This window comes from Pogoniulus pusillus, chromosome 2 (genome assembly GCF_015220805.1).
Source record: "Pogoniulus pusillus isolate bPogPus1 chromosome 2, bPogPus1.pri, whole genome shotgun sequence".
NCBI lineage: Eukaryota > Metazoa > Chordata > Aves > Piciformes > Lybiidae > Pogoniulus > Pogoniulus pusillus.
The window spans coordinates 34817291-34834552 of NC_087265.1; the positions used below are offsets into that span (position 1 = coordinate 34817291).

Below are 17262 nucleotides of genomic sequence, written 5' to 3' on the forward strand. Positions count from 1 at the left end.
GGGGGCCGCGCAGGCCCCAGCTCCGCACAGGCCTCCCCAGCGCCCTGCCCGTGGCTGATGAGCCTCAGTGCCTGCCGGGTAGCCGCGGCCGGGCCCGGCGCGTCCTCGCTAGTGGCCCAGTGCCCCGGGGGAAATGGAGGTTGCGGAAGGGAGAAGGGAAGGAGGAGCGACGCCACTGCGGCGCAGGGCGGCCTGGGAGCAGCGGCCGAGAGCGGGAGGCCGGGCGGGGCGCGCAGGAAGGCCAGCGAGCCCCCGGGGTTCGGCCGTGCGGGCAGGTTCCGTCGTCAGCGCCCTGAGGTGTGTGCCTCCTTCGTTGCAGGGTGTCTTTTATGAATAATCAAAAGCCGCAGAAGCCGACGCTATCAGGCCAGCGTTTTAAAACGAGAAAAAGAGGTAAGCTTTTCACAGTGTGCATTCCCCCAGTGCCTGGTACCTCTGTTCCGTGTGTAGCCCCCAGTAAAACGTCAGCTGTTGTCAGGAAACGAACTAATGTTTTTTATTCTTACCCGTAAATCTTTTAAACGAGACCACGCTAAATACTAAGTCTTGATGCTAACTCGGGGTGCTAGAATGTTCTCTGCACCGATAAAAAATACTTGTCAGTAAGAATAGCTGAATTTACGGAGATAACCTTAAGAGGTGGTCATTCCAGAACTGTAACACGAGCTAGTGGCACATTAATCTGTATATTTAAGGTGCATCTCGTAGGAGTTCTGTTGTTAGCCAATGGACAAAAGTCAACATTGCCTTTTAATGCTACAAGAATATCCGAATTAAATAAGTAGATCCTGCATTCCCCACCCAAACAATGCTTAAAGCATGGGGTATGCAAGTGCCTGTCTCTTGTGCAGAGCTAACTTTCCTAAGAAGAGTTGATAACTGAAAAGGTGTGATTAGAAATTTAATATTTTTGTACTTTTCTTGATTTTTTTCATTCTAAAGAGGAAGTTTTGTTTAATACTGTTTTACTAATATACTAGCAGTGTTCCATCTCAAACTGACAGCGTTAGGGTTGCTGTACACAATGAACTACTAATTAGGCTGTACAGAAGCACATGTTGACTTACAGAACCAAATTCTATTGTTTAAGTAAAGCACCTTGAGAGAGTTGGATTTAGTCTGTTCAGCAGATCAAACACTAGTGTCCTGGGTTCCTGGATCTGTCCTGGTAAGGTACATGATCAGATAGGTCTAGAGTTCCGCCTGACTGTTACCAACATGTTGATACTTGCATTGGATGTAAGGACACTAGTATGCCCCTTGCGGGAGGATTGCTAACACACAGTAACAAAACTGGCTTAAGCTGTTGTAAATAGCATTCAAAGTAAGATTTGCAGTTGACTTCTGTATCTTTGGAAGCTTTTCATCACTATTTGCATAACGTAAGAACAAGCTGAGGTGGAAAAGTTCTTTAACTTTTTACTTATTTAAGCCTGTTAGTTACTTGGTGGCTTTGTTGCCTATGAACTGTGCCCTACACTAGTAAAAATAAGGCTGTAATCAACTGATACATCTCAAATGAAGTCTGTGTTCTGCTTTAGCAACAACAAAGGTTGCTAAATAGAGATGCAATTATAGTCCATCGTTTAATATTTATTTAATGCTAAGAAGTTAGCTCAATTTTTTGCATTTTCCCATAGCTCTTCAAAAGTAATTGCTTCAGACTCATTTAACTCCATATTAAGAGGGAAGGATGGTCTTCATAGCCAAAAAAAGGAACTAATGTCAGTTGGCCCTAACATGATAATGATATGCAGCTTTTCAGTTGTAATATTTAATCCAAAACAGTGAGGACAAAAGGCTGAAACGGAGTGTAAGTAATGGTAGGGGCACATACTAAGAGTTACTTTCCAGACTATATTTAAGCCTCTGCTTTTGGAGGGAATGAGTGATCTAACATGTGAACAGGGGTATAAGAATCAAGCTGAGAAGTCAGATAAGCCAACCGATGATCTTTGCAAACAGCTCTTCTTAGCGAAAATGCAATAAGAATTCAATCAAAGCAGTGTTTTAGTTTTGGTAGCCTTTTTCTTAGCCTTGACTGAAGAAGGGAGTGAAAGCAGTAAAACTTCTTAGTGTTACATTGGTCTTTGAAACTAATTTTAGGCTACACTTACAGTGTCACTGTTGCTGCTAATTAATACCAGTTGTAAGGATTGACAGTGCAGGTTTGGTTTTGTGGCTTATTTTTCAATACTATTTAAATGACAGCTTTAAAATCCAGACAGCTGTGTGGCAACTTTTTCAACACTTTGTCTTTACAGATGAAAAAGAGAGGTTTGACCCTACCCAGTTCCAGGACTGTATTATTCAAGGTTTAACTGAAACTGGCACTGACTTGGAGGCAGTAGCAAAGTTTCTTGATGCTTCTGGTGCAAAACTTGACTATCGCCGCTATGCAGAAACTCTTTTTGACATCCTGGTGGCTGGCGGAATGCTGGGTGAGTCCCTTTGGCGGGGCTGCTGTCAGCCTCTATTCACTTGACTTTAGTAAAGCTCATTTTTTTCTTTCAGTGTAAAAAATCTCCTAAGGAACCTACTGAGTACCTAGAACAGTGTTTAAGTTATCTGTGGTAAATCTTAGTGACTAACTGATCAATCAGATCACCATAGAAATACTCTATCTCATGACATAGTTTTGCGTGAGTCAGTTTGTATTTTCCACAGTGTAGACTATACAGACTGAGCTTAAAGGAAAATACATGACATTGTTATTTTTCTTCACCAAAAGTGGATCTTGACTTTAGTCAAGTTCACATCTGCTCATGTGAGATGGATGAATTTTTGCTTCAGGTGTGTGGTCTGCAGTCGGAAGGCAAACAATGTTGCTCTGAAATGCTCTGATCTGATCTTGTGCTTTGTACACCCTGCCCTGTAATGCTGGACAGCAGTACTGTTTACAGAAGAATCTGATGTGCTTACTCTTGGAAATGCTATTGTATTGTTTGTTGTTGACAATAGTGAGGTCATGGGTTCTGAGGGATGCTGGGGAGTGAGAAATGAGAGGGTGATGGAGTCAGCAGCAAACACAGGGAACTGAAGAAATGCGATATAATGATGACAAGCATTGTAAGCTCATGTGCACACTGTATGAAGAGCAAAGAGTGGATGAGATGCTGATCAACCAGGTAGGAAGTAGATGAAGCTAAGTGAGATTTGAAAGTAGTAGAAAAAATAGTGCTTCTAGATTTAGACTTTACTTTTTCTACTTGACTAAATACCATTTAGTGAGAGATAGCAGGAAGCCTTTATGTTGTTCTGCCTAGACTGGAAAAGATTAGTCTCAGATTTTAGCATTTGTTATGTAGTAGTTGGGAAGGAGGACTCAAATGAGAAATTTGTGAGTTGCAGAAGATTTTCTGTAATAGAACAAGAATAGAATTTAAGTGACCTAAATGGGAGGAGAGGAAATACCTGATTCTGTGCCACAGTCAGACTGAGGATAGCAGTTCTGCAGTGGGGGTGGCTAGTTAGGGAGGAGGGATCTGTAGCCCGTTGAGGACATCTTCACACTGATACGTAGTAATGTCAGGTGACTTAAGCAAACAAATGCTGCAAGGCTTTCAAAATATTTAGCTTCCTGTACCTGCTGATCATAAAGCTGTGTATTGGAAAAGCGTGCAGACTGAAGTTACTGTGACTTTATTTTTGCTAACGTTGCAAAGACTGGTAGCAGAACAAGTAAAAACTTGTCACATGGAGCATGGGCACTTGAAGTCATTAATGTACAGCTTGTTTTAATCTGTGGGCTTGCATTGAAGAGTCTTTAACCAGTGCATACTCTTAGGTGGTGTTCCTTCTAGGAGGGAGGCTAAGAGGGAAGACTGCATTGCAAAGGGATCTTTCACTCCCTTTGTGTAACAAGTAGTTAAGTGCACTAGCTCTGATCTTTGGTCAGACAAGGCCAAAATAAAAACTGTTGCCTTACCACTTTATTATAGTGTTATCGTTAATGCTTATCATCACCTCTAAGTCATGTTTCTGGCTAATATATAACAAAAGGACTTCCCATATTATCTATGATGACATAGAAATTGGAGCTGAGGTATTCTGACGCTGGAGTTGGTGACTTCAGTTCACCCTACTTAGTGAAGCAACCTGGCTACCAGTCAAATGCCTGTATTAAAATGAAGAATGGTGAAGAAGCATCTTCTCATTAGTGGCTAGAAAGCCACTTTCAAAATTGAAGTGCCCAGCTCATCTCTAGGGCGCTGAATTTTGAATGTGATCTCTCTCTGTTTGATTACTGTTGTGGCTTCCTCTGTTATTTAAAAGACACTTAAAAAGTAGCACTGTTGCAGCAGACACTGAAAAGACACTTGATAGATTTAAGCAAGTTCGGTGACTTCCTGTAAGGGAAGTGTCACTCATGGCCATGTTGACTTATGCTTCTGTAAACAATGTGTGTTGCTAACCCACTTAGCAGTAAGGGATCAGAGTATGTGAATGTTCATATGTGTGCAGCTGATTTTACGATTCCGCTGCAGTGGTGAATCAGTGGAAATGTAGGAGTGTCTCCAGTGATCCGATCGTTCAGTTCATCATGAAGGGACATGTTGGACGTTATGGGTATTGAAATTCTTACTGTAGAGACTGTATACTCCCTGAGGAGCAATGCCGCTAATGCTGAAACCCTTCTTTAGCCCCAGGTGGTACTCTGGCAGATGACATGACGCGCACAAATGTCTGTGTATTTGCAGCACAGGAAGACCTAGAAACCATGCAGGCATTTGCTCAGGTTAGTTCTGAAATGAGTACAATTCAATTTGAACTGTTAAGAAACGTTTGTGTAGCTGAAAGTTTAGGTTAAAATAATGCATGCCTAGAAGAAGCTTACTAGAAAAGATAGAGTAACACTGTTCTAAGCTGAAAGTGCTCTTTAGAGTTTGGTTGAACTTGAATTTGATTTTTATTAGTTCTAGTTGTAGTCCAGAGCAAGAAATAATACACTGTATTTTTTTAGGTTTTTAACAAGCTAATCAGGCGTTACAAGTACCTGGAGAAAGGCTTTGAAGATGAAGTCAAAAAGGTATGGAGTAGGTCCTTACCAGCAGACAAACCTTTAAAATCTGTTAGTAAATCACTCTGAAGAGCTGTATCATAGCATGGATTATGACAATAGAACACTGAGTTCTTGCTAGAAGAACAGCTTGCTGTGACTGGTGGAGAAAAGACTAAGTGAACTAGTAGTTCTGCTCATAGAATAGTTTGATTGAAACAAAAGTGTCTTAACATAAGAGGCAGTGGCCAAACTTCAGTGAGAGATGGTAGCTTCATGCAGCTCTTTATACTTCTTGTAGCTGCTGCTGTTCTTGAAAGGGTTCTCGGAGTCTGAGAGGAACAAACTGGCCATGTTGACGGGTATTCTGCTAGCCAACGGGACACTTAATGCATCCATTCTCAACAGTCTTTACAATGAGAACTTGGTTAAAGAAGGTAAGTGTTGACCAGTTTCTCTTTTAGGGGCATACTGTGGGGTCCAGAACCATTGACAAGTACATGGTAATTGCAGTGATTGTATACCCTTGCCACTCACTAGCTTCATCTGCCAATAGATTTGCTACAGGATTAGCAAAGGTAGCGTGTTGCCTCACAACCTGGAATTTTGCTAAGGCTTTAGAAAACCGGTGGGTTTGGCAGGCTTGTGTGTAGGACTGCCCTGCATGACACTGGGAGCTGCTGGAGGTACATACTCTGCTAGGGCTGCCTCTGAGCTTAGCTATGTTGAGCAGGGGACGGGTGTGACAAACTTGGTGCTCTGTACTTGCAGACCATGATTCCGTTTGTTTTGAATGTTGTTAATAATGTTAATCCTATTGCACAGGTGTTTCTGCAGCTTTTGCAGTCAAGCTGTTCAAGTCATGGATAAATGAGAAAGATATTAACGCAGTGGCTGTCAGTCTTCGTAAAGTAAACATGGACAACAGGCTGATGGTGAGTACCACTGAAGGACTGATTTACTATTTGGACCACTTTAGTGAACAGCATTTACCAGCAAAGTACTCAACACATGTTTCTGTTGTGGAAGAGTTGTTCTGAACTTTATTTTCAGGAACTTTTCCCAGCCAATAAACAAAGTGTTGAACACTTCTCCAAGTACTTCACTGAAGCAGGACTGAAAGAACTTTCTGAGTATGTTCGGAACCAGCAAAGCATAGGAGCTCGCAAAGAGCTGCAGAAAGAACTTCAAGAGCAGATGTCACGGGGAGATCCGTTCAAGGATGTGAGTATTTGTCTGTAGACAAGGCAGAGGTGCCTTTTTATACTTTTTTTTTCCCCCTTGAAATACTTTTTCTGTAGGAATTTCACTCAAATTATCTGAAAATAGTTTGTAGTATTAATCTGAAGAAAAATACATTCTTAGTGAAATATTGAACTTAAACACCTATTTCTCACTAAGCATTGAAATTAGACCAGAGTGTTCTGGTATAAGTTTTGTAGTCTAAGGAATTTCCTTAAAGTCCTGAATCCTGCTGTACAATCGAGGGTTGTTACTGCTTCTAAAAGCTTCTGGGTTACTGTTAGAATGGAAATTTTTGTTTAGGTTAGTGACGTGTGGCCTCTGCTGTTCTAACTGGCAGATAATCTTGTACGTGAAGGAGGAGATGAAGAAAAACAACATCTCAGAACAGACCGTGGTAGCCATAATCTGGTCAAGTGTAATGAGTACAGTGGAATGGAACAAAAAGGAGGAGCTGGTAGCAGAGCAAGCCATTAAGCACTTGAAGGTATTTGTAATTATGGACTTTGCACCTGTTGGCTTGAGCTTTCCTCTGTCCACAGCTTCCTTTTTAAATGAGTGAAAGTTTATGCTCCCTCTAATGCAGAGACAGCATTAGATGGGGGGGTGTTCCCCTTATCACTGTGGTATTATAAATCTAAACTGAGACAAAACCAGTGTGACCTCTGCAAAGCACTCTGGGGAGAGGTGGGAGTTGCCAGTGTGTAAGCAGTGGCTGGTGGAAAATCTGAAACCAGTCTAGCCAGGCAATAAATGTGAAGTGCTGTGTGTGCCAACTTCTTCTTCTTGTTACAGCAATACAGCCCTCTACTCGCTGCCTTTACTACCCAAGGCCAGTCAGAGCTGACTCTTCTGCTGAAGATTCAGGAGTATTGTTATGACAACATTCACTTCATGAAGGCCTTCCAGAAAATAGTGGTGCTTTTCTATAAAGGTAACTTACTTGGCATGCAGTTTGGGTACTTTGCAGGTGTTCTTGTTCCATTGGGTAATCTTTTTTTTTTTAAACTTTTCGTCTGTGGAATGTTTTGGTCCTGGTATGACCTTTAGGGAAGACCTGCAAAGTGCTACGGAACTTCCGTTTGAGAAGTTCTACAGTTTGCTAAAGGTGGGTGCAGCTGTCTTTGGCACTTGGGAGTACTCCTCTGGACAAGGATGCTGCCTTTCCTCTAGATTTATTGGAGAGTTGTGATAGAGGAAAGCTAAATTTAGATTTGATGTCTCTTTTGCCCTTTCAGGTTAGGGAAAGATGTGTGTTAGCATGTTGTTCTTGGTCCTCCGAATGAAAAGCTAGAGATTGAGCCTACAAAAGTGTTCTGGGGTGCTCTAGGCTCTGTGAAATGGCTGTTAAAAAGTGTTACTGAAAACCATGCTGTACATGTGTAGAAACTCCACAGGAATGAAAGAGCACTTGGTTTTAAGCTGTAGGTGATAGTGTGCATGTATAATTTTAGCAAAATATTAAACACTTCCTGCAGTGTGCTTTGGCCGTTAAGAGTATTTGCATCTCTTCTTAGGTGTTGACTGAAATGTTCTTCTGTGTGTCATCTCCGGTAGCTTTGAAATAGTTAGTGGGACTAAAAGCACCTAGGAGCTGTCCCCAGCAGCCAATCTGAAATGCACGGTTCTGAGTTTTAAAATAGGAGGCACTGCTAGCAGAGGTGTGTCCTGCTCTACTGAGAGCTGTACATGCTGCGATGTTGCTAGGGAAGGTGTGTTAATACTGCTCTCGTGCATCTTACAGCTGAAGTGCTGAGTGAAGAACCCATCCTGAAGTGGTACAAAGATGCGCACCTTGCAAAAGGAAAGAGTGTGTTTCTGGAGCAAATGAAAAAGTTTGTTGAGTGGCTCAAGAATGCTGAAGAAGGTAACCAGCAGCTTAGCTCACATGTTGAGTTTGTTTATTTGGGTAACGTTAGCACAATGCTCTTTTGTTACAGGGTGGGGGGTTGGTAACTGCCCCTCTGACTAGTTGTCCCCTTAATACTGACTAGAAGAGTTTGCCTGTTGAAATGCTGTAGCAGCTATACAGGATGTGAGGCAGCAGCTGGGCTCGGGATGGGGGCAGGGAAGGGGCCTGTTCGCAGCCTGTTGATGAGCTCTCTCTGTTCCAGAGTCCGAGTCTGAAGCTGAAGAGGGTGACTGACCTGTGAAACTCTGTCCTCAGTAAAGCAAACAGCTGTAGATAAGAGTCATGTCTCATGTGTCCTTATTCTTACATCCTACCTCCCTGTATCAAGCATGATAGAAGGGCTCTCACAGCAATTTCTGTTTTCTATAGGTAATGAAATACCAGGTTTAGTTTTTAAACCCATGTTTTAAGTAGCTTACAGAAACTGTTATCATTTGACTCTAACCTGCATTTGTCCTTTCAGTTACATTCTACCTCCTCTATTTTCTACTGTAATAATGTAATTCAATTCCTTCACAGTGAAATCCATTTTATGCCTTGGGGTTTTTCTCTATACTTGAGTAGATGGCAATAGAGCAAAGGAGGCTGAGTGGCAGTTCTGTTTGCAAATCAAACTGTAAAAAGCCCCTGAAGAGACCCCATGTAATGCCACTTGTAGCTGGTTGTCCATCTCCCTAAGGATTTTGTCATCTCTTTACTGTACTTCCCAGCATAAAGCAATCTTCCATCCTAACTGCTGGTCAGGTGGCTGCCCCACTCCTGGGAGCTGTGTTATATTGGAGGGAAGCTGTTCTCGTGGCAGCAAACCAGAGCCAGGAGGGATGTTTACAGTAGTATCTCTGAGCCTGCTGGCTAGTACAGCTTGGCATCAGTTCTGAGGGGAGGGGGGTCTTGCTCACTTGTTCTCTCATGCAAGTACAAACAGCACTGTTCCATACACACAACCATGCAACAGCTTCCCAGTGCTAACAAGGGCAGCTTGCTTGTGCAGCTCTGTAAATAGATGACTACTGGAAGGTAAAGCAGACAAACTAACCCCTCCTCATGCAGTTCAGAGATTTTGTGCCAGCAGTTGACACTGTTAAATCAAACAGCTGATTCTTAATGGAAAAATGGAAATTCTCAGGACAGCTCGTAATTCAAGAGAAAATGGGTGAGTGAATTCTATGGTGGTGTAAACTAAAAAGGAACATGAACAAATAGTGGTAACTAGAGTGCACCTGCTAAAGAATATATTAAAACCGGTGATCACAATGCAGTCTGTTCAGTACTCCACTGATCTTCCTTTGTAATGTTCTAAAAAACAAATAAAGGCCCCCCCCTTACACTTCCTGTGAAGGGCTGTCTCTGTCCTGTTACTCAAAAAGGACACATCAATGACATGAAAAGGTAAAAAAGCAGTCTTAGGTATTTCACTATTCAAATCACAGTTGAATAAAAACATGAAAATACTTCCTTGCTGCTCTAGAAAGTGCTCTATAAAGCAGGCTGCCTAAGTGAAATGATCCCCATATTTTTACTGAGGAAACAGAAGCAGGTTGATCAGTATGTTTTTAAGTTTAATGCCAGCAGCTGGATGAGTATCCGAAAAGTTGTGATACAAAATAAGGAATTTACAAAACTGTACACAATAATATTTACCACTTTTTATGTTTCTTCGGTGGGCTGACATCTGTACCAGCCTGCTCAGCTATGGGCGATGGTACCCTTTTTCCCTCTCGCAATGGGAAGAAAAAAGGATGTTTCAGTGCTTCTTCAAGAGTAATGCGCTTGGCTGGGTCATACTCCAACATCTTTTCAATGAGGTCAAAGAGGTTCTCGTGGTCAGAATCATGGCAGGTCATGAACTCCTTTAAGAAAACAAGACTTTTATTCTTCCCAAATCTTAACATTTCACTTAGCTCCTTTCCTAAGAGTATTTTCCCTGTTGTCTGCCTTACCTTCAGTGGCTTGCAGCGCCTTGAGACATATCTACCAGCAGAGCTGTGTTCATCCCAATCCAGCTGGTCATGATGGAAGTATTTGCGTTTCCTTCAACAGACCACAGTTTATATTAGTCAAAGATTCTGCTTTGTCCCTTTACTACAAGTATCAGCATATTTGTTCACAACACTGGAATAGAGCTGGGGCTATTCCACCAGCGTGGCCAGCTTGTTAAAATGAGCCAAAGGATGAAGCTTAGTTTGTTTTAAACCTGTCTAAATCTGGTATTAAACCAAATCTGAAAGTGTATCACTTGAAGTGTAGCAATCCAGATATGGAAAAGTGCAATTACCTTGTTTTCTTTATCATGTGATTTGGCAAAGGCCCCAGTATTCGCTCCATCATTGCCAAGTGTTCTTTGCTGTCATGGGTCTGGAGGGAAATCACAAGGTGAGACACTTTTGTTCATTGTTACAAGAAGTCACCAAGAACCACTCATTAACCATACTTCATTCTTACTGTACCCTACAACAATAATGAATTTCAGATGGAAAAAAAAAAAGCCAGCTTGGTCTCAATCAGTTTCCTGAAATAAGTTACCATGTACTGGAGTCTTTCTCCCTTGGCCCTGCTTTTTTAAAACTTTGCTTTGTTCATAAAATTCAAATTTCAGCAATACTGGCCAGATGACCTAATTCAGGTATTGGAGCAGTAACTGCTGATGGTTACAAAGCTACACCTGTGACTAGTGGGGCTTGTGAATTACAAACACTAACAGAGTGCTTCTCCACTCTGTGAGTGGAGAATGGATAGTGGCAGCACTATTCATTTTGCTGCCAAAATGAATAGTGAGAGCAACTGTTAAAAAAAGCTCTTTGTGCCTACATTTTCCCTACACTTTGGCATTAGAGAGAAATGCAGCTTAATTCCTCAGACAATTCTCCTTAGTCCCCACCTCCCTGCAAGGAGCATTACACTTGCTGCAGCACTGTGAAATCCATAGTTACCTACCGGAAATACAGTGAATCCAAGGTAGTATTCTATAAGAATGCATCCTATGCTCCAAACATCACATGGCTGTGACCATCCCAGTGCTGTGAGAAGACGATTCAGAAGGTCCATGTTAATTCCACACTCTGAACAGTTCACCCATTCACATAAGACACACATCACTTCTGGAGCACACATTAGCATACAAGAAATCTTAGAGCATTAGGCTGAGACCTCTACTGACCTAGGATAACTTCAGGAGCTCTGTAATGTCTTGTAGATACCAAAGTGCTATGATACTCATCATCATATGTTGCACTCCCAAAATCTACAATTTTGATGTCTGCGCTTTTCAGTGTGCGCTCATCGCGTTTCTGAAACGAGTAGCAGTGGGATGTAAGTCACCAAATCAACCCAGACCCCATGACTGGGGATGAGGGAAGGGGACATCAACTCACCAGTTTGGGGTTATACTCTTCTACATAGTCAGACTTCACAAATAAAATATTTTCTGGTTTCAGATCTGTATGTGTCAACTTATTCAAATGCAAAACTGCAAGATTACAAACACAGTTAGCCAGTTCTGTGAAGAAATTTTAACAAATAAAGCAAACCAGAAACGTAACTTACAGTTCACAGACTTGCAGATCTGATATGCCATGTGCCTAATGTGGTCCAGCCTAAATGGCAGGAAGCCATTCTCTTTAATAAAGTCATAGGTGCTGAGTCCCAGTAGTTCAAAAACAATGCAGACATGTCCGTGGTACTCAAACCATTCTAACATCTTGACACAGCGACTGCAAAAGCAGTAAAATACATGACTTGATACAGGAAGTTGTGCAATGTCAATACATGCATCATACATTATAGACAGCGATGCCACAGCAAAGCCATAAGAAGGAACGGCCACCTTGGCACACTTACTATGTGCTGCTGGGATCTGATGCATTTAAGTGCTCCAGGACTTGTATTTCTGCGTGAGCTGCCTCAGAATAACGATCAACATTTTTCACTATTTTCACTGCCACGTGTCTGCCCTCCCTGCAAAGACAGGTTTGCAGAGATTAGCCCAGCAGGCAGTTTTAACTAAGGATATTCAGCAATCACTGCTGCTAACAATTGCAACCTTACCAGGAAAGAGGTGGTTTTCTTAAGTACATACTAGTGATAGAACCCAGATTTGTCTATACACAAGCAAAACTAAAATTCTTAACCTCCACATCTTGAAAACATCCTCAATACCTTATATAGTGATATTATTCTTAGAGGTGAAAAAACCCACTCACCTCCCCTTTGCATTTATGCATGCATGTTGGGCTAATACTGCAGAAACTTCCACATTGCACAGCCTTGTATGACTGTCAATCAAAAATGACAAGCTGCCTTCAGTCATTAAAATGTCACTAGCTGAGGTGGCAAGTGACTTCTACAGTGACCAGAATGGCAACCTAGTTTCATACTGGTTTAAACAGCAAGACTGCCATCAACATAACAGGTTCTTGATGTATACAATACCCTGCTGCTAGAACCCAAGTGGCACTGCATCATCATAGATGGTACTTAACTAAGGTAAGCAAGGTCAGAGACCCTGGTTATCATACAGGCCTCAGGCACTGCAGGGTGGGGAACAGAGGACAACACAGCAGCATCTCACTGTCTAGACCCACTAGGCTCCGTCATCAGTTATTGACCTGCAGCACACCTGCAGAAGACACATCCATTGCCTCATCCACCAGATCCAACAGTCGTGTAAGTCTAAGTGCTCTTTTCAGCATCATGTACTAATATGAATTTATGTCTGCAACTGTGGCAGCCTTAAAGAACACACAGAGCTGCATCTGAGGAAGTGAAGATAAAACTTCATGCAACTGGAAAGCACAAACCACACTGTCATACCAACAGTAAGAAAAATACATTAAGACTTACGCTTTGTGATCAATGCATTCCACTACTTTTCCAAAAGCACCTTCACCCAAATTAGCAACAATCTCATCTATAGAGAAAAGAACTCTCAGTCACAGAAGTTATAAATCACTCAAATATTCAAAACAAATGAGGCAAATAAAAATAAATACTAAGTACTATGACAAGCTATTCTAGTATGTGCTTCTTTAGATACTTTCAATTTAGTCTGAGAGATGCCACTGGACAACTCTCATCAAGGCACATTTAAAGGGCTCTCGTTCTATCACATTCATTAACTTCATTTACTGTACTTGGGGGAAAGAAAAGAAACAAGAAAAAAAACCAACATGTTTAAGTTCTACAGAAAAAAAGAGTAACAATCCCCACCCCCAAACAAAAACAGTCAAGACAGAAAGAAAAGACTTCCAAAGCCCCCTCACATCTTATGCTAAAAAAAACTTATTCCATCTGCAAAGTTAATAGATTTTGAAAAATATTCTATACATCTTGCACTTAGTACGTCTCCACTCTGACAGACCAGGTGACCCTCCTCATCATCCTCTACACTCCTGGATCTTTTCCTTCGATGACTCTTCTGGAACGGCACCAAGATCGTCCAGCCCATCAATAAACCCGAGTGAATTCAGGTCAGAATACGAAATTCATTCAGCATGGAGATATTCAGGCATTCAGATACACGCCAGGCCACAAACAGTTGGCAGGAGCAATTTCAATTTCAGTCCCCAGAAATTCACAGGGCACATAGTTTGTGTTACAGGAGAAAAACATGGCAAGGAACAGATTTTCAGATGAGATACTCAAAGTGGCAAGGTAACAGAAAATTACAACACAATTGTTTTGCTTTAGAAAGATTGGTTCACTGAATTTTACTTTAGGATTTCAGTGTCTGTGTATTTTTTAAGCAAGTTTTTAATAATTATCATATATATTAAAAAGTAGCCTTGTGGCCAAGTTAAAAAACCCATCCTAAGATTACATCACTGGTCTGAATATTTGGCAATATTTTTGCTTCATAAATAGCAAATACATTTACTTTAATCTGAAGATCTTAAAATTAAAAATCCTACCTTCAGCTTATGAGTTAAATACATAACAAAGTTTAGAAAACCTGCCCTGCTAGGAGGCAGACATCATACATATCTAAGTATTTCCAGTAAAACACCTTACTAAGTATTTTCTTTAAGTAAAAATCTGGTATTATCTCCTTGCTATTTCAATGTCAGTCAAACACAAGCTTAGAAGCTTGTGCTTGGATTTTCCAATGGGGCTGAAATAAATACTTGTCATAGTAAGAATTCTGACAGCATGAGAAGTGATGCCTGTATTTCAGGTACTCAAACTGATGGTTATTAGCCAGCAGTCTGCCCAAATATATGCAATGAGCAAATAGTAAGACTACATCCTGTGATATCACAAGCATACCTACAAACTGCCCATTTTCCCTGAAAGAAATAAAATCCTAGCAAAAAAAACCCCAAAACTACCAACGACAGTTAAAAGAATAAACTATTATTGACAGAATTCCCCAAATCCCCTTACTTCAATCACTACTGCCCAGATGAGAATCTTATCTTCTTAAAATAAAAAAGTCCTCAATTAAAATTGGTCACACCACCTGTGAATGACGATGATGACAGGTAGTGTGGTGTGTCTTGTATTTCCTTTTGTAACTACTCGTCACACTATCACCCGATGATTTGCTACTGTGATGCCCAGTATCACATCCTTGAATGTACTCATTTCGGTATTCTTCAACATAGCGTCGCTCATGATGGGTTCTTTCATTAACAGATTTGGTTTCTGAACGGCTACTATAAACAAAGGATCAAATAAACTTAATTAAAATAATTCTAGCAGGCCTATCACGGTAGCTTTTTGTTTGAAGCTCTAAGACATCTCCCTTGAAATATCTTCAACTCAAAAATGACACAGTATTAGATGACCTGAAGAGAAACCCTGAAACATATGCTTATTGATATCAGCAGTCCACAAGTTATTTACCTGTCAGGAAGTTTATCAATATAGTTTTTGCAGTGCTTGTTGCCCTGTGCACCACTTGATGATCTCTTTCGTTTATCAGCTTTGTCATACCTTCTGCGATCGAGACTTTCTCTTTTATCCCAGTCAGGATAATTAGTTTGCCTGGAATGCCGCATCTGTAAAAAGGTATTTTTTGAGTTATATCCCACTGACAAACAAAACAATTTTATTATCAAATTAACTAAAACGAAACTGTATTTTTCCTCAGCTATCCAATTTTCATTTTTAGCCTGCTCTTTTACAGTCATTTTTAAATGCAGCGGGTTTTTTTCAAATTAACTGAATTGTTTTGATAGAGGAACCTAAACAAATAACCTACGTCTTATAAAAAAGAATTAAAAGCATTATCGCTCGGCTACTGACCGCATACTAGGGATGTTCTTTCAGCAAGGCTGCTCAAGCACTCAGCAGTGCACACGCTAGGAAGGAGAGAGGCTTCCGCGTACTTAAAAAGTCTAAATACTGCTCAGCATCCCCTGCACGCCTAAAGGAACTTGTCAAACTTTTACTACGCTTCTCTCTCTACAGAGTCCCAGAAAATTTCTAATGCTTAAGTCAAAGCGTCAATAAAAGTCGGGTCATCTCCTAGTTATCCAGCTCCGAAAGCAAAAGGCAACTATCTCTCTGTCCATGTTTTACTTCACTTTCCAACCCTAAGCCGATTTCGGCTCACAAGCTGCATCCCAGGCCTCACAGCACCGCCTATGACGCCAACACTTCCCCCTCCTAACTGGGCTCGGACGGAGAGCCTTGCCACGCCTCCCCAGGGCGCTCCGACACTGCCCAGTCTGCCAGAGAGGCAGCGTTCGGCAACAGCGAAGTTCTCGCTCCGTTTTGCACCCCGAGGTGGGGCGCGGGAAGCGGGTCCGGCCTCCCCCGCTAAGGGGGCCGAGGCCATTTTCTCACGGAACCCCGCGCCAGCAAATAAGATGGCGGCCGCACGGAGGCGGAGCACACGGCCGCTCCCGCCACCGCACACGGCCGCTGCCGCCACCCGACCCGCCTGCTCCCGCGGACACAGAACCAGCCGAGGCACCGTCTGCCCTCCCCGCGGCCCAAGACGGCCTGCCGCCGCCGCCGCATCACAGCGGCATCCTTCCCTCCGCCCCACCTTCCCGCGGCGGCGGCCAGGCCCAGCGCCTAACGCTGTCCGGCAGCTCTGCCCTACGCGCGGCAGTCAGCGCCTTCCCATCACGCTCACCTTTGCGGCGCAGCGAGGTTCTTGCCGAGGACTGCCGCCCTCTCCCGCTCCGGCTGGGCTCACCGCAGGAGCTGCCGGCACTCTGCCACAAAATGGCGCTGCCGAGAACGTTCTGGAGTGAGGCGGCGCGCGCCCACGGCGTCAGAGGGCGGGGCCAGGCCTTTCCGCCACACCCTGCCCCGCCCCGCCCCGCCCCGCCCCGTGGTGTGTGGCAATAGGGCAGTGCTGGCACGTGCGTGCTGCCGAGTCAGCAGCTAAAGCAGGTTGCCCTGCCCAGAGGCTTTCGGGATTCTGGCCGCTGTCCGCCGAGTGCGCTGCGTGCTGCCGGCAGGCCCCAGAGGGGACGGGCACTGCGTAGGACACGGCCGCCCCCAGCGCTGAAGAGCCGTACTGTCCCTCACCTCTCCGCGGGTTAAAGACTTTTACTCCCGGCTCCGCTCGCTGGACTGATAGAGGTGCATGTCATCCGGTCACAACACTTTACAGTACCATCGTATGCCTCATCAAGTAATTCAGTTACAGCAGTTCTACATGACTCAGCTGTGGAAAAGCTTCAACCATTTTCCTGCCGAGAACTTCGGGAGACAACGTGATACTAGGGGAAAAACAAAAAATACAATTCTAACCCACCTGTAGGTATAACTGCCAAAAAGATCAGTGAGTTTTTCTGAGTCTCCAAAAATGTCTAAATTCTTTTTGCCCTTGTCTCTGTATTTTGCTAGAAAAACTGTGAGAGGCTCTTAGAGCATGTACCCAGTCAGCTTTAAACCAGAATTTTAAAAGACCATGTATTACTAACAAACTGAAGATACCTTTTTTATGCCAATAGTTTGTAGTATTTCTGAACTGTTGCACACCTTTTAAAAAATGCCTTGCAGTATCTGTTATTAGCTTCTAGGTTTTGGGGTTTTTTGAGTCTGAACAGAACATAATATAACCATTGTAAAACAAACAAACAAAAACCAAGTAAGATCAATACCCAAGAATGGAGAAGGAAACCCAAACAAAACAAACTCAACACAACACTAA

The 17262-nt window shown here is 42.7% G+C and overlaps 2 protein-coding genes across 5 annotated transcripts; one reads left to right on the top strand and one right to left on the bottom strand.

Moving 5' to 3' along the window:
* The first annotated feature begins 319 nt into the window (after positions 1-319).
* Positions 320-8432, top strand: BZW1 (basic leucine zipper and W2 domains 1). Of its 2 annotated transcripts, XM_064160651.1 has the most exons (11): positions 320-393; positions 2265-2441; positions 4644-4738; positions 4964-5029; positions 5301-5436; positions 5825-5934; positions 6053-6223; positions 6582-6728; positions 7037-7175; positions 7986-8108; positions 8356-8432. In XM_064160651.1, exons 1-11 carry the CDS (start codon positions 330-332, stop codon positions 8385-8387), a joined length of 1260 nt encoding a protein of 419 aa, XP_064016721.1. In that variant the 5' UTR covers positions 320-329; the 3' UTR covers positions 8388-8432. The 2 variants fall into 2 exon arrangements, with proteins under 2 accessions (XP_064016721.1, XP_064016731.1); XM_064160661.1 differs by lacking the exon at positions 320-393 and having other exon boundaries at positions 2271-2441; positions 4644-4649.
* Positions 8433-9691: 1259 nt separating this feature from the next.
* CLK1 (CDC like kinase 1) lies at positions 9692-16343 on the bottom strand. 3 transcript variants are annotated; one of them, XM_064160591.1, is made up of 13 exons: positions 16234-16343; positions 14994-15148; positions 14608-14800; positions 13476-13566; positions 12993-13059; positions 11991-12107; positions 11697-11863; positions 11525-11619; positions 11311-11440; positions 11088-11170; positions 10429-10508; positions 10094-10184; positions 9692-10003 (listed from the first exon to the last, which is right to left on the bottom strand). In XM_064160591.1, exons 2-13 carry the CDS (start codon positions 15146-15148, stop codon positions 9791-9793), a joined length of 1482 nt encoding a protein of 493 aa, XP_064016661.1. In that variant the 5' UTR covers positions 16234-16343; the 3' UTR covers positions 9692-9790. The 3 variants fall into 3 exon arrangements, with proteins under 3 accessions (XP_064016661.1, XP_064016654.1, XP_064016671.1); XM_064160584.1 differs by having other exon boundaries at positions 14608-14803; XM_064160601.1 differs by lacking the exons at positions 13476-13566; positions 14608-14800 and having other exon boundaries at positions 16234-16342.
* Between the last annotated feature and the right edge of the window lie 919 nt (positions 16344-17262).

Coding starts and splice junctions, on each gene's coding strand:
- BZW1 (XM_064160651.1), top strand. CDS start 330: ATGAATAATCAAAAGCCGCAGAAGCCGACGCTATCAGGCCAGCGTTTT. Junction 4,739..4,963: donor CCATGCAGGCATTTGCTCAG/GTTAGTTCTGAA, acceptor GTATTTTTTTAG/GTTTTTAACAAGCTAATCAG. Junction 8,109..8,355: donor GCTCAAGAATGCTGAAGAAG/GTAACCAGCAGC, acceptor TCTCTGTTCCAG/AGTCCGAGTCTGAAGCTGAA.
- CLK1 (XM_064160584.1), bottom strand. CDS start 15,148: ATGCGGCATTCCAGGCAAACTAATTATCCTGACTGGGATAAAAGAGAA. Junction 13,567..14,607: donor GTCATCATCGTCATTCACAG/GTGGTGTGACCA, acceptor GTGCCGTTCCAG/AAGAGTCATCGAAGGAAAAG. Junction 13,060..13,475: donor AGACGTACTAAGTGCAAGAT/GTATAGAATATT, acceptor TTTTCTCTATAG/ATGAGATTGTTGCTAATTTG.